The sequence below is a fragment of the Salvelinus namaycush genome, chromosome 7 (assembly GCF_016432855.1).
Source record: "Salvelinus namaycush isolate Seneca chromosome 7, SaNama_1.0, whole genome shotgun sequence".
Taxonomy (NCBI): domain Eukaryota; kingdom Metazoa; phylum Chordata; class Actinopteri; order Salmoniformes; family Salmonidae; genus Salvelinus; species Salvelinus namaycush.
Genome location: NC_052313.1, coordinates 15864233 through 15880611, shown reverse-complemented (window position 1 = coordinate 15880611; position 16379 = coordinate 15864233). Strand labels below are relative to the sequence as shown.

At 42.5% G+C, this 16379-nt stretch overlaps 1 protein-coding gene across 1 annotated transcript in view; it reads right to left on the bottom strand.

Moving 5' to 3' along the window:
- The window catches only part of LOC120051023 (sodium channel protein type 4 subunit alpha-like), a 158403-nt gene that overhangs the window by 106143 nt on the left and 35881 nt on the right, over positions 1-16379 (bottom strand). The window contains exons 7-10 of the mRNA XM_038997609.1: positions 13438-13501; positions 3324-3465; positions 2879-3076; positions 2511-2696 (exon numbers count right to left, since the gene is read on the bottom strand). Coding sequence (XP_038853537.1) covers positions 2511-2696; positions 2879-3076; positions 3324-3465; positions 13438-13501 — 590 coding nt within the window. The remainder of the gene's footprint in view (positions 1-2510; positions 2697-2878; positions 3077-3323; positions 3466-13437; positions 13502-16379) is intronic.

Here is a 16379-nt window from a genome sequence, read left to right as displayed (position 1 = left end):
CCTGCGCCTTGCGCGCGAAGGACATCGGACTCGCCTCCTTCCAAGTTTTAGTTTAGCCAGTAATATTTCTCCGGTCATGTTTTTACTCGTTAGAGGTGTTAAAAACATCATAAGGTAGTTAATTTAAACCGTTTTATAGCAATTTATATCCGTTTAGTGCGATTTTGAGGCATTTATTTCTGAGACACTTTGAACCGCTGGGCACGTTTCCAGTTCATGCCGAACGTTAGTGGGCATTTCCACATGGCAAGAGGACAGCTTTCGACCAAAAGACGATTAGACCCAAGAAAGGATTCTTTGCCCAAGATTCTGATGGAAGAACAGCTCACAGTAAGAACAATTTATGATGATAAATCGTGTTTCTGTCGAAAAATGTTAAACGCTTATGGTGCCATTTTGTTTTGTATAGCTTCGCTTGGTGCAACCTGTATTGAAAAGTAAGGATAATTTAAAAAATGTAAATCAGCGATTGCATTAAGAACTAATTTGTCTTTCGATTCCTGTCAACCCTGTATTTTTTAGTCAAGTATATGATTAGCTTTTGATTAAACTAGATCACTCAAAGATGGCGACCGACATTTCCAGGCTTGTTTTGCTACTATTTTCATTGTATAACCACGTTTTTTTATGGCTAAATATGCACATTTTCGAACAAACTCTATATGTATGTTGTAATATGATGTTACAGGAGTGTCATCGGAAGAATTCTGAGAAGGTTAGTGAAAAAATTAATATATTTTGGCGATGATACGATATCGCTCTCTTTGGCTTGAATTCATGCTGGGGTAACGTTTGCATATGTGGTATGCTAATATAACGATTTATTGTGTTTTCGCCGTAAAACACTTAGAAAATCTGAAATGTTGTCTGAATTCACAAGATCTGTGTCTTTCCATTGCTATGTGCTGTGTATTTTTAAGAAATGTTTTATGATGAGTAAATTGGTAATACAAGTTGCTCTCTGTAGTAATTCTAGTCGCTTTGGTGAGATTTGTGATGGTGGCTGCAATGGCAAACTATGATTTATACCTGAAATATGCACATTTTTCTAACAAAACCTATCCTATACCATAAATATGTTATCAGACTGTCATCTGATGAGGTTTTTTCTTGGTTAGTGGCTATCAATATCTTAGTTTAGCCGAATTGGTGATAGCTACTGGTGTTGAGAAAAAATGGTGGACAAAGAAAAATGGTGTCTTTTGCTAACGTGTTTAGCTAATAGATTTACATATTGTGTCTTCCCTGTAAAACATTTTAAAAATCTGAAATGGTGGCTTTATTCACAAGATCTGTATCTTTCATTAGGTGTCTTGGACTTGTGATTTAATGATATTTAGATGCTACTATTTAATTGTGACGCTATGCTAGCGATGCTAATCAGTGTGGGGGGGGGGGTGGGGGGTGATCCCGGATCCGGGGTTGAGGCTCGTTAGAGGTTAAATAAAACATTTTTAAAAAGGGTTGGTATACAGAAGATAGCCCTATTTGGTAAAAGACCAAGTCCATATTATGGAAAAAACTGCTCAAATAAGCAAAGAGAAATGACAGTCCGTCATTACTTTAACATCAAGGTAAGTCAATCTGGAAAATTTCAAGAACTTGGAAAGTTTCTTAAAATGAGGTCGCAAAAACCATCCAGCGTTATGATGAAACTGGCTCTCATGAGGACCGCCACAGGAAAGGAAGACCGCTGTGTCTTTGTGAGACGCGGAGTAGGTGAATGGATGATATCCGCATGTGTGCTTCCCACCGTAAACATGGGGGAGGAGGTGTGATGGTGTGGGGGTGCTTTGCTGGTGACACTGTCCGTGATTTATTAAGAATTCTAAGCACACTTAACCAGCATGGCTACCACAGCATTCTGCAGTGATACGCCATCCCATCTGGTTTGCACTTAGTGGGACTATAATTTATTTATCAACAGGACAATGACCCAAAACACACCTCCAGGCTGTGTAAGGGCTATTTGACCAAGAAGGAGAATGATGGAGTGCTGCATCAGATGACGTGGCCTCCACAATGACCCAACCTCAACCCAATTGAGATGGTTTGGGATGAGTTGGACTGCAGAGTGAAGAAAAAGCAGCCAACAAGTGCTCAGCATATGTGGGAACTCCTTCAAGACTATTGGAAAAGCATTCCAGGTGACTACCTCAAGAAGCTGGTTGAGAGAATGCCAAGAGTGTGCAAAGCTGTAATCAAGGCAAAGGTATATTTTGATTTGTTTAGCACTTTTTTGGTTACTACATGATTCCATATGTGTTATTTCATAGTTTTGATGTCTTCACTATTATTCTACAATGTAGAAAATAGTAAAAATAAAGAAAAAACCCTTGAATGAGTAGGTACTGTATGTCCAAACTTTTGACTAGTACTGTACCTATTTACAAAACCTGAAAGCATACTATTAGATTCAGAATGTTTGTATTTATCCATGGTATTTTATCCATGTTGAAACATCATGATGAAATTTGAATCCATTAAGAATGCATAATGATGATATTCACCCTGCCCCCATCCAATGTATCCACCTTCAACGTCTTCACGTATCCCTTCTCCACGTCTCCCCCATTCTCTACCTCCTCCACCAGTTCCTCCAGACTTCTCCTCCTGCTCTGCAGCTCCTTGTGGTCAGGGAGAGGCAGGCCCGGGGACAGTTCCGGGGACATCAAGGATTCGGTATCCTGAGCTTTCTGAGTAGGACATGCAAAGGATCAGCTCAAAGAGGCATAGTCCTTTTTCAGCATATTGTGTCATTCAAAATGTACTAAACTCCCATACCAGCTAACCAATTGAAAGAAATGTCTACCGTCCAAATTCCCAATATCGAAAGCATCAACGCTTAAATTCCATGACGTAAAACCTTACGTCTTACCTGCGCTTCCCTCTTGAGGCGCTCCATGGCCAGCTGGAACTCTTTCTCTTTCTGCCAGGCCTCCTGGATGGTGGCCTGGTTCTGTTCCTCGTAGGCCATGGCCACAACAGCTAGGATCAGGTTGACCAGGTAGAAAGAACCCAGGAAGATGACCACCACGAAAAACACCATGTAGGTCTTCCCTGCTGACCGCAGAGTCTGGGGAGGGATTGATCGATGGATGGATGGTTTGGCAAAAAGTATGTTATAAAAGACAGAGGGTTTGATTTTTGCAAGTTAATGTTAGTTTAAGCTTAGGTTTAAGATTGTGGAAGATTGTAGAAGACCTCCAAGACCTTAAATACATTACTGTAAACAATTAGACTTATTTTCTTCCAATGATCTATGACCTGTATGTGGATATTGTTTGAAATGAACCTGGTCATTTCCTGGTGTTCATACTGACCTGGTGATAGAGGTTCTCCCAGTAGTCTTGTGTCATGAGCCGGAAGAGGGAGAGGAACGCCCAACCGAAGCTGTCAAAGCTGGTGTAACCATAGTTAGGGTTCCTTCCTGCCTTCAAACACTCAAACCCATCTGGACAATGCCTGCAGAGAAAACAGAAAGAAAATGTCATGTTTGGCCCGAGTCCAGAAACAAGGTCCTAAACCGTAGGAACTAATGTAGATCTTACAGAGCAAATACCAAACTGCATGTTGCATTTTTGTTCTGTCAGTAGGCCCAAATATGTCCCTTTACTACAAAAATGTAAACAAGGTCATACTGTATAAAATGATGCTGCAGATTGGATCCCATGCCAATATGCTGCCTCCTTAGTGTGTACAGTTCATGCACATTCACTGGCTTGTCATTGCCGCACAGTGAGCTCATCCCACGCCTGTTATCTTAGCGAAGGTTGGCCATTAAGATAAATAACCGTGTCCACAGGCCTTGAGCTTCATCCATGCGACAAGGTCCCGTACCAGTCATCCCCATCGTGTGGTACAGATAATACTAATTCAATAAGCTGAAATATCACGGATGTAATTTACAGTTTATAAGCTTATCAGAGTATTTTGTGATTGTTCTTCAAATGTACATTACATAGTGGAACTGGTTTAGACATATTTCCATGACTAACTGTGTAAGAAAGCAATGCCACTGCACTGCAATGCCACTGCATGCCACCCCACGTTAGAAACCACCCCCATATTCTTGTGACACTCTGACCTCCGGCTTCTTCAGACGGGGACCCTGTAAGGGGGGCTGGGGTGAAACGGGTGGGCGTCAGGAAGAGCGAGGCGGGGGAGTTGAAAGGACATGATGCCACCAACCTGCTATCACGCCAGTCACTCTCCCCTTCACACCACCCCAGCCCTTCACCCATCCCTGCAATGCCCACCACACCCGCAGCCTGCTTGCCCGGCCAGGCAACACCTGTCTGTCAGCGGCCTTGGCCGTGGCCGCGGCATGCGGAGGGAGGGTGTGAGGGTGTGGGGCGATGGGCGCTATCACCCACCAGACACCTCTCTGTGTATCTGGAGGACGTGTTAATGGACATGCCCCACTTCAGACCCCCGGGAGGCCGCTAACGGGAGGCCTCAAACCCACCACACACACAATTCCCATACGGTGGCATGACATGTCTGAACTGCAGAATTTCATTTAGCATTGTTTTTAAGATGCATTTCCTAGATTTCCAATTTCCAATTCTAAGTACACCCTTTTTGTGTTTTCTGTATTTTTTTTTATCATGGGTGCATGTACACATCTATAGTAACACACCCAAAATAAGGTAGCTGAATAATGTTTTGTTATTTTTCTAGGGGCATACATTCTTATGACCTTTCAGGAAAACCAGGAAAGAGTGCCAGGGATTGCTATAACTTAACAATGCCTCACACTGTAACTAAAAGTACCAAGTTTGGTAAATGAATGTTCTCACCCTATGTCTAATTGGACTGCACAGAAAGTGTCACTACAGCAGTCACACAAATGTAGCTGTTGTTGAGCCCCAAACATAAAACATCCACAGAATCAGATCACTTTTATAGGACACAAGCAATCGAAACCCCGCCTGCGGTTTGTGTTGTGATGAGTAACGTGTTGTATTGTTGTCAGAGAGAGAGAGAGAGAGAGAGAGAGAGAGAGAGATGAACCCTGACACAGAGGAGTACACTGAGAGTATCTGTCAGAGTAACTGCTTTCTCTCAGCACTCCGGCAGCTGGGGGTGCGATCGACCGCTATCCTATCTCTCGCCAGGGCACTGGGCATTCTGACATGGAGCTATTTTTGGCACCAGCAGTGAGCCCCGGTAACTATCCCTTTAAGAGGATCTGGGAAGGGGTGGGTGTGTTGTGGGAGGGTTGGTGGATGGTGAACTGTATCTCTGTGAGGATAGTGACTACCTGACAGTTCATCACAACACGCTGTTGAAAAGTTAGATGTGATGTATATTTGGGTCTATACTGTAGACCTAATACATTGGAAACTGTCAAGGAAGCATCAGCACTCCACTGACAACAGTACAGAGAAAAAGAGAGGCCAAACAGATTGGCAGCAGCAAAACATTGTTGGTGGTGTACTTGGAATACATGGTAGTAGTAGGCTGTTAAAAGTATCAAATCAGCTGGCGAGGATTAATTGAAACATCAGATTGCTATATCCGAGTACATGGCCCATGTGACAAACAACAGTTCTGATGTGTGTTCATCAGATCAGACATGACCCCCCTCTCCCCCATCCCTCTCCCTCTTATCCCAGCCACAGATGAGCTCCAATAGTTGATAGGATACAACATAAAAGTGAACAGAAGTGGGAGCAGGGGAGTGTTCCCTACGATCACTTTGTGGAGGGAACATTGGCTTGGCTGTGAGTTGAGTCACCCCTTCCAACCCTTCCAACCTGTGAAACAACAAAGCCTGGCGGGAAGGCTTCAAAGCCTGGCTGGGAGAGGAAGGTGCCCTCCTAGACCTGATGTTCTCACTGCTCAGATTTATGCCCAGGTTTCCCAAGTCAGTGTTCGTTAGGCACCAAATGGAAGAAAACTAACTGAAACAGGGAGGGACTACATAGACTTGTCCAACAAGAAATGTTAATTTTAGTTTACTATTATGTGCCCTAGTGAATATGATCCATGATTCTGCCCAGGCTGCTTCACCGAGTGACCAACCACAGGCTAGGAATAGCCAGACTGAGTCCTTCATTAAAGCTTGCAAACAATTTTTTTTTTTTACATTTTGCAGTGGAAAATGTAAATGCGTGTTTCTTATTGGTCAAATCGAGGTTGTCCCTCCCTGTTTTAGTCAATTTTCTTCTGTTGTCTGTATGAACCGGATCGTGATGAAGAACTCTGCAATAGGCTTTAGCTCTTACACAACCACGCTTCCTCCTCAGGCACTGATACAGGCAGAGTGAACACATCAGCAAAAGAGGATGACAATCAGCAAAAGAAAAGAGAACTACGATTCATACACTGGAAACAATGTGTACGTCAAGAACGAAAATGAATAGTTTGGGTATGTATTTTGTCACTCCATAAGACGTGTTTTAACAAAATTGCAATATTCACTGGAAATGTAAGTTTAATCTTTTTTCTGAATTACATGTCTATCTGCTCAAGGCATCCATAACGCTAGGCCCCCATCTCAAAAAAACATAATGTCTTCATCCCAAACCATTAAGAAAAACAAAAGTTGACATTACAACCAGTTAGCCTAATATTAGAGAGTTCTAGGACTGAGGTCTATGAGAATGAAAGTACTTAACATTTCTATAGCAACAGTATCCAGGACGTTGTTGCCCATGGAGATTGTTTTGTGTGACCTGTGGATTGGTCTCTCAAATTGATTTGTCATGATTTATGTGGTATTTTATGCCTTTTCTTGTTTCCAGTGTAGCTTGTGTAGATTAGGACAGATTGTCTGATTAGGTTAAAATGCCATACAATATTTCCTATGTTATTCATGCATTTACAGAAAAGTTTAGTTTCCTTGCATAATTAATTCATAGATTTTTGAGTTCTCTTAGGTCAATTAGCATTAAAGTAAAAGGTCTGGAGAAACAAACAAACAAACAGTCAAGCGTCATATTACTATTCTGTTTCCAATGGGCTATTTTGAGGTGGACCCGTACAAATAATAGAAGCGGACATACTCATGTTACATTTAAAGCATCTAAAATACATTCTACTTACAGTTTATTTATACTACCTCTTATCTTAATGAACATCATTTTACACTCTGTAATTACCAGTGTAATACATGCCTGCTGATGGGTTTTTATAATAAGACTATTTACAGTACTAAGAAAAGACCAGATCATCAAAGGAGTCCTTCAGCTGGTATCGTAACTGGGCATTAATGGCGCAATTGTTAACATACCCTTGGACTATCTTAAAGTATTCTGTGAAGTTTCTCTGAATCGCCACCCTAACAATATAGGCCAGTGATAATGTCATTCGAAAAAATGTTAACAGCAAAGCTAGCCAGCATTAATATCGACAAAAATAAAGGCCCTTCAACTTGCACTTGATATAAATGCAATTAGCGAGCTGTTACATTCAATTTGATGACTCGTCAAGTAGAACTGGAGTCAGAGAAATAAATGGAGTTAAGAACATGGCACATACAGAGAGCCTAGGGTGGGGGAGAGCAAAAAGGTGGATCGTAAGTGAGAGCCAATAATCTTCACTTTGCAGTCAGGGTAGCCATTAACAAAACCATTAGAGTGAAGCCAAAAAGCTTAAAAAGGATCAAATGTGACTAAAGTGGAGGAGCAAACCCACTAGCCCCCCTCCCGCTGCCTCTCCACCCCCTACACACACACCCCTACACCCCCATTTGGAATGCCAGATATAACTGCTCATGTCGATTGTATTTGTACTGAGTGAAACCAGCCTAAATGTATGTGCCAATCTATGACAGAGATTTTGTCTTGGAAGGGATATTAAATAGAATGTTTATTTCTTTCAGTTTGATAAGGGACAGTAGTAGTTCTACGGAAGACCTGGGCCGTAGTCATCAAGCATTTTTTTCTCAGAAGTTTGATAAATATTGGCCCAGATCCATGTCCATTTTGATTGACAGCAAAAGGTTCAGCTGACTTGACAGCAAAAGGTGACCAGCTGAATGTGGGACGAGCCTATGGGAGCATTGATTTCTACAGACCTTTATTGACACTATGAGACAGAGGTAGCCAGACCAGTAAACAAACACCACAGAGACAAACAAATACCATTGTCTGCCATGTATTTATCTTAAGGGGTGTTGTGTTAATACAAGCTCACAAATGGCGTTTAACATTTCATCTCAGTTCATCTCTACAGAAAAATTACATATATTACATACACTACATGACCAAAAGTATGTGGACACCTGCTCATTGAATATCTCATTCCAATTATGGGCATTAATATGGAGTTGTTCCCCCCTTTGCTGGTATAACAGCCTCCACTCTTCTGGCAAGTCTTTCCACTAGATGTTGGAACTTTGCTGCGGGGACTTGCTTCCATTCAGCCACAAGATCATTAGTGAGTTCGGGCATTGATATTGGGCGATTAGGCCTGGATCGTAGTGTTCGACGGGGTTGAGGTCAGGGTTCTGTGCAGGCCAGTCAGGTTCTTCCACACCGATCTTGACAAAACATTTCTGTATGGACCTCGCTTTCTGCATGGGGGCATTGTCATACTAAAACAGGAAAGGGCCTTCCCCAAACTGTTGCCACAACGTTGGAAACACAGAATCATCTAGAATGTCATTGTATGCTGTAGTGTTAAGATTTCCCTTCACTGGAACTAAGGGGCCTAGCCCGAACCATGAAAAACAGCCCCAGACCATGATTCCTCCTCTACCTTTACTTTACAGTCATCCCTTCGCATTCTGGCAGGTAGCGTTCTCCTGGCATCTGGCAAACCCAGATTTGTCCGTCTGACTGCCAGATGGTGAAGCATGATTCATCACTCCAGAGAACATGTTTCAACTGCTCTAGAGTCCAATGGCGTCAAGCATTACACTACTCCAGCTGATGCTTGGCATTTCGCATGGTGATCTTAGGCTTGTGTGCGGCTGCTCGGCCATGGAATCCCTTTTCATGAAGCTCCAGACTAACAGTTATTGTGCTGACGTTGCTTCCAGAGGCAGTTTAGAACTCGGTAGTGAGTGTTTTTCACAGGCTACTCGCTTCAGCACTCGTCGGTCCCATTCTGTGAGCTTGTGTAGCCTACTACTTTGCAGCTGAGCCGTTGTCCTAGACGTTTCCACTTCACAATAACAGCACTTACTGTTGACTGGGGCAGCTCTAGCAGGGCAGAAATTTGATGAACTGACTTGTCGGAAAGATGGCATCCTATGACGGTGCCACGTTGAAAGTCACTGAGTTCTTCAGTAAGGTCATTCTACTGTCAATCTTTGTCAATGGAGATTGCTTGGCCGTGTGCTCAATTTTATACACCTGTCAGCAATGGGTGAGGCTGAAATAGCCAAATCCACTAATTTGAAGGGGTGTCCACATACTTTTGTATATACAGTGTATTTCACTTAACATTTTCTAGGCAGTTCCATCCTCTGACCACTTAGATGGGTGTTTGGCATTTTGTTAAAGAGTAAGAAATCATAGCACAAAAAAATGAATGTGAGACATTATTTAAGGCCATGTAAGGCCACAGTATTTAATACCTTTATTGTTCCATTTAAATGTAATAAATGGGGGGCCTCCCGGGTTGCGCAGTGGTTAAGGCACTGCATCGCATCCCGGGTGGCGCAGTGGTTAAGGCACTGCAATGCAGTGCTAGCTGTGCCACCAGAGACTCTGGGTTCGAGCCCAGGCTCTGTCGCAGCCGGCCGTGACCTGGAGGTCCATGGGGCGACGTACAATTGGCCTAGCGTCGTCCGGGTTAGGGAGGGTTTGGTCGGTAGGGATATCCTTGTCTCATCGCGCACTAGCGACTCCTGTGGCGGGCTGGGTGCAGTGCACGCTGACCAGGTCGCTAGGTGTACGGTGTTTCCTCTGACACATTGGTGGGGCTGGCTTCCGGGTTGGATGTGCGCTGTGTTAAGAAGCAGTGCGGCTTGGTAGGGTTGTGTTTCGGAGGACACATGTCTCTCCCGAGCCCGTACAGGAGTTGTAGCGATGAGACCAGACAGTAACTACTAACAATTGGATACCACGAAATTGGGTATAAAATATATATATTTTTGAATCAATGGCTAAAATATACCGATTAATTGGTCACCAAACTTCAAAGCTGATTTATGCCGTGTTCACGTGCTAGTCGGAACTAGAAAATTTGATAATTTCCGACTTGCTAACTGGTTGAACGTGGAACATATATAACTACAACCAGTTAGCAAGTCGGAGTTTCCTAGTTCCGACTAGTACTTGAACGCTGCATAAATCAGAGCTTTGGAGTTTGCTGACCAATCACCATGCACCAAACAGACAAAGCTTGGAGCCTGGCTGTTTTATCATTCGTGGACACAAGCTGGAGCGTGCGATTGGATTGGCTGTTATCTCTCAGAGAGACAGACAAATATGTCCTTTGTCTCTGTGTGGCTGGAGGCAGATGTTACATTTACCGTGTCCCCAGCCTGCCATAACTCACCCCAAGGGACCATTACTCTGCTCTCCCTTTAGGCAATAACACACAACCCATATGTCTTTCCTACTTTCCATTACATCTTCAATAGATTCCCAGTCTCACAGGAATTTTTTTTAAGAAAAGAGGGGGGATGGAAGATTAGAATGTTGAAATATCACGGTATCAATTACAGCAGCTTTTTAAATATCATTTTTTAACCATTTGGGGTGGTGGGGTGTTGAAAGCATGAGCTAGCATCACGTGACATTGAGGGCGTTTGGAAGAGACTTGAATTTGATGGAGACTGCCTGTGTGATTGCCTGTGTGAGTTCCTGGAAAAGACATGGATGAAATGTCGTTGGTATTCATTTTCCATAATTATTTTGTAAGTATAAAAGTAGGAGATTAAATTGAAAGTGGGGACTATTTTGTCTGTGTTTGTGGTTGGAGCAAAATGGAAACCGTGGGGCACATTAGAGCTTGGCACCCAACAGAATACAGATGGGTATTATTTACTTTGTAAAACCCTAGATCTTAGCCCTGGCACTACTCTCCTGCCACTCCTGCCCATTGCTCCAAAATCACTTGGCGTTACAGGATTAGAGCGTTGGCAGGACGGGTCATGCTAGTGTTGAGGGCATTCATTGATTCCATGTCTATGTAAAGTACATTCATTTGATGAGTAGTTGGGCTGAGAATGGGATTCAGAATGTCTCAGAACAACAATAGAATGATTGGGAAAGTTGCCATCTGATGTTAACTTGACGAATATTAAAGATGCCCCCTTTATCCTTCCTGAAAGTGACTATCATGTTGTTGCTTAATGGCTAAGAAAGATGCCACACTTCATGGACACATTTTTCACTGTTGCATACTCAGTGTAGTTGTGTTCAGGCTTGCCTTCTTTTCTGTGGATACAATTGCCACTGGGTGTCCTAAAATGTACACAGTACACAATTGATGTCAGAGGTCACATGTTGATATGCTAACTGCAGTCTCCCATGGCTCAACCCCTCATACTGTCATCCAGAGGGTCGCCGTGTACTAGCATGTCACATTCATAGCCAGGGTGATGAGCCGACACGTTTGGTGATTTACCCCCAAACATGCAACATGCATGTTCTCCCAATTGCCATTCCCATCTCAGTCTAAAATACATCCCCTCGTCATTCCAAATCTTGGTCCAGAATACATCAGTTTTGGGTTGAGGTCAATGTCGTTTCACTTCAGTGAATGTGGGAGATATATTCAGGAATTGTAAATTGACCATTATTTTCTGAGATATTCTTATTTATTTATTTTTTGACCCAATCCTTAAAGATTATCCAATGTTAAAGTGACACACACCAAAGTTATTAGTTAAACTAAATTACTATTTATAAGCTGGGCTTACTTCTTTTATATATACAGTACCAGTCAAAAGTTTGGACACACCTACTTATTCAAGGTTTTTCCATAGCTTGTACTATTTTCTACGTTGTAGAATAATAGTGAAGACATCAAAACTATGAAATAACACATATGAAATCATGTAGTAACCAAAAAAGTGTTGTGGATGACCTCCACAATCCACAATCACCTGACCTCAAGCCAATTGACATGGTTTGGGATGAGTTGGACCGTGGACTGAAGGAAAAGCAGCCAACAAGTGCTCAGCAACAAGTGCTCAGCATATGTGAGAACTCCTTCAAGACTGTTGGAAAAGAATTCCAGGTGAAGCTGGTTGAGAGAATGCCAAAAGTGTGCAAAGCTGTCATCAAGGCAAAAGCTGGCTACTTTGAAGAATCTCAAATATAAAATATATTTTGATTTGTTTAACACTTTTTTGGTTACAACATGATTCCATATGTGTTATTTCATAGTTTTGATGTCTTCACTATTACAATATAGGTAATAGTAAAAATAAAGAAAAACCCTTGAATGAGTAGGTGTGTCCAAACTTTTGACTGGTACTGTATATATATTATCATTTTTTTCCAGGCAGTCTCTCCAGGCAGTCTCCCGTCCTAGTACTAACCAAGCCCAACCCTGAACAGGCTAAACAGGGTGGTATGGCTAAAAGCATATTTTATTACCCTGTTTTCTCACCGAATTAGGTCCCTTGGCTCATCTTTGCATCTCCTCAATGGGCTCGGGAGAGGCGTAGCTCCACATTACTCAAACTGTGCTATAATAACTTGGGGTGCACGCATCATGACAGCAAAAATATCTACAAAAAACTGTGGGATTCGGTCCTTCTTGGACCTGCAAGCCTACTGTGTAGCGCACCAGTGTCAATCCGCATGACTCAAAAACGTATTATCCCTCTGAGCTAAAGCCTAAGCACACATTAGTGCTAACACGTCTTCCCGTCCAATGCAAGGTTACTCATCAAGCATAGTTTGAGGAAACCAATTCTGGCATATTAGCAACGCAACCATAGTTAAAGTCGCTGTCAAGGCCCACTCGCTTGTTAAAGCCTTTTGGCTCTCACAGGATGGATGGTGGTTGATAAGCCCATGGTGTCTTCTCTCTACAGCCTGAGGGCAGCTGAGTCACCATCAGTCGCCATCACTCCGTCTTGCTGACTCACACCCTCAGAGCCAGGCTATCTCTGTTGACTTAGCCACACAGCGACAGGCATCATCTCAGCCACCTAAACCCTAACCTCAGGGCCCCTTTGTGACATCCTCTGGTACTGCTCAACAGCATGTACTAGACTAGAGGATACAACATGAGGCTAAGGTTCATGAGGCTATGGATCATGAGGCTATTGTTAAACCATCTACAGTACAAGCCACCGTCACACTAGCCTGGTGGTCTGGTCTGTTTGGTATTTCGCCAACCCTTCTCTGTTTTTGTTCCTTACCATGCCAAACAAGATCAACAAGAGGGGAGCTGGCTACAGCACATACAGAATGGTACTAACCTATCTTCACAGTGATGCACATTCATAATTATTGGCTATTGTTCACTGACATTTTCTATAGCAATAGAACGAGGAGAAAGAGCAGTGTCACTTACCCAGCATCACTCCCGTCCCCACATATTAAGGCATCCTTAGCTCCCTCCACTTTGTAGTAGTTGTCTGAAAAAGGGAGAAAGATATATCTTTTTTTGATTACGTTGCCCCAGTATTGCTGAATGTGCCCAAAAGCATTAACATCTCAATGTTAAAAGTATTTCAATGGTACTCAGACCTTATGACCAGAACTCCTAGTCCTGAAAAGGCAGCCTGTCCTGCTTGGGGAAAGTTGTTTATTGACTGTATTATATTAATCACTGATCTCAAATCAGCCCATCCTTAAATAACCCACTGGAAGTAGGATTTTAATCATTTATCAAATTAAGAAAATGTTGTCGTTTTGTGTTTCACCCGAGCTTTTAGGGACCAGTAGCCTTCCTAGGACATTTTACATATTTTTAAGGTGATGTATAGCGAAGCCTGTTTGAAGTTGAAGGGGGGGGGGGGGGGGGGTGAATAGCATAGCAGAACCCAGTAACTGTGTTGCTGCCGACTCCCACAAAAAAAGATGAGTCTTACATTTTGACAAGTCTGTTTTTTTTTAATGAGATATACATCGTTGCTGTGTTAAAGAAAAAATTATAGATGTAATCTCAGGAAACAATATTGAGCTGTTCTTTGTTTTTGTCTTGTTTGTTTGGCAGTGGTGTTTACTGTCATTACATCATGATGGTCAGGCGTCATGCGGTCTCGTCATGTGACAATCATTCACCATTAGAGGAACGTCAGTCCATTTAAACATCTGTGCCACATCAGTGTTGTGCAGCAAAGGTTAGCACGCAATGATTTGTGTTGATGAGGGTGGACCCTAGTAGTCCCATCGCTGCAGGGCTGTCTCTGTTATTGCCTGTTTGGATAGTACAGTACAGAGGACAATGGAACAGAACACTGCCATGTCCTGTGTGTCCATAATGAGCCTCAAACAACTGCTGTGTGAGCCGTTTTCTAGGATACACATTATCCTCTGTAAACATGTTATGCTATGGCTGCATGTAACGTTTGGTTGACGTCACTGTCACACAACAACTGTGAGACTTACGCAAAGCTAAGAGACCCACGACCAACAACATGACCATATTAGTGCAGTTAAGAAACATCAATCACTACAACAGCATGTGAGCCAGACCTGGGTTCAACTAGTTGAAATCGTTCAAATACTTTACCTGTGTTTGATTAAGCTTGGCTGGCGCAATGGAATCAATGGAAGAGTCCCAAAAGTGCAAACTCTGTCCAAGTGGCACTCCAAGCAGGTTAAAGCAAAAACTGAGAGTATTTGAAAGATTTCAAATATTGTTTGAAACCAGGTCTATATTACAGCATGTTAATCTTATACACTAACATATAATCTACTGCTCTAGTGTTGTTAATTTTTTCATATTTCGAGGATACTTCACATATCATATCACACGTTACTAACACACGTAGCCTTGAGTAAAAGCTCAACATCACCAAAACTTGAGGCAGGCCCACGCTATTGCATATGTCTAATTACATTGTGTCAGTGACAGGGAATATAGAGTATTCAAATTTTTGGCAAAAAGCTATCGAGTACAGGAAATCTCCAATAGACGAGGGGTCTGGAATTTGCTCCCAAAAATTATTTCGTCTGGCGTGTTACATGGCTGTGCTGTGTATCTTCAATTACACTTGACCATCATTTCCCAGAATTCTTTCTTTACTTCACAGCCTCTGTGTGACCTCTCTGTTGCAACACATTGGAAAATGTTTGGTGAAAGCAAAACATTTAGTTTTTTTGTAGTATGGTTTTTACCGCTCAAAAATCGATTTCCAGTCTCCTAATTTAAGGGAAATGTCTATTTTCTGACAGTTTTGGTAAGATTTCTATACAGTACCAGTAAAAATGTTGGACACACCTACTCATTCAAGGGTTTTTCTTTATTTCTACTATTTTCTACATTGTAGAATAATAGTGAAGACATCAAAACTACGAAATAACACATATGGAATAATGTAGTAACCAAAAAAGTGTTAACAAACACAAATATATTTTACATTTGAGATTCTTCAAAGTAGCCACCCTTTGCCTTGATGACTGCTTTGCACACTCTTGGCACTTTCTCAACCAACTTCACCTGGAATGCTTTTCCAATAGTCTTGAAGGAGTTTCCACATATGTAGAGCACTTGTTGGCTGCTTTTCCTTCACCCTGCTGTCCAACTCATCCCAAACCATCTCAATTGGCTTGAGGTTGGGTGATTGTGAAGGCCACGTCATCTGATAGAGCACTCCATCACTCTCCTTGGTCAAATAGCCCTTACACAGCCTGGAGGTATGTTGGATCATTGTCCTGTTGAAAAACAAATGATAGTCCCACTAAGCGCAAACCAGATGGGATAGCGTATCGCTGAAGAATGCTGTGGTAGCCATGCTGGTTAAGTGTGCCTAGAATTCTAAATAAATCACAGACAGTGTCACCAGCAAAGCACCCCCTCACCATCCCACCTCCTCCTCCATGCTTCACGGTGGGAACCACACATGCAGAGATCATCCGTTCACCTACTCTGCGTCTCACAAAGACATGGCAGTTGGAACCAAAAATCTCAAATTTGGACTCATCGACCAAAGGACAGATTTCCACCAGTCTAATGTCCATTGATCGTGTTTCTTGGCCCAAGCAAGTCTCTTCTTCTTATTGGTGTCCTTTAGTAGTGGTTTCTTTGCAGCAATTCGACCATGAAGGCCTGATTCATGCAGTCTCCTCTGAACAGTTGATGTTGAGATATGTCTGTTACTTGAACTCTGTGAAGCATTTATTTGGGCTGCAATTTCTGAGGCTGGTAACGCTAATGAACTTATCCTCTGCAGCAGAGGTAACTCTGAGTCTTCCTTTCCTGTGGCGGTCCTCATGTGAGCCAGTTTCATCCTAGCGCTTGATTGTTTTTGCGACTGCACTCAAAGAAACGTTCAATGTTCTTGAAAT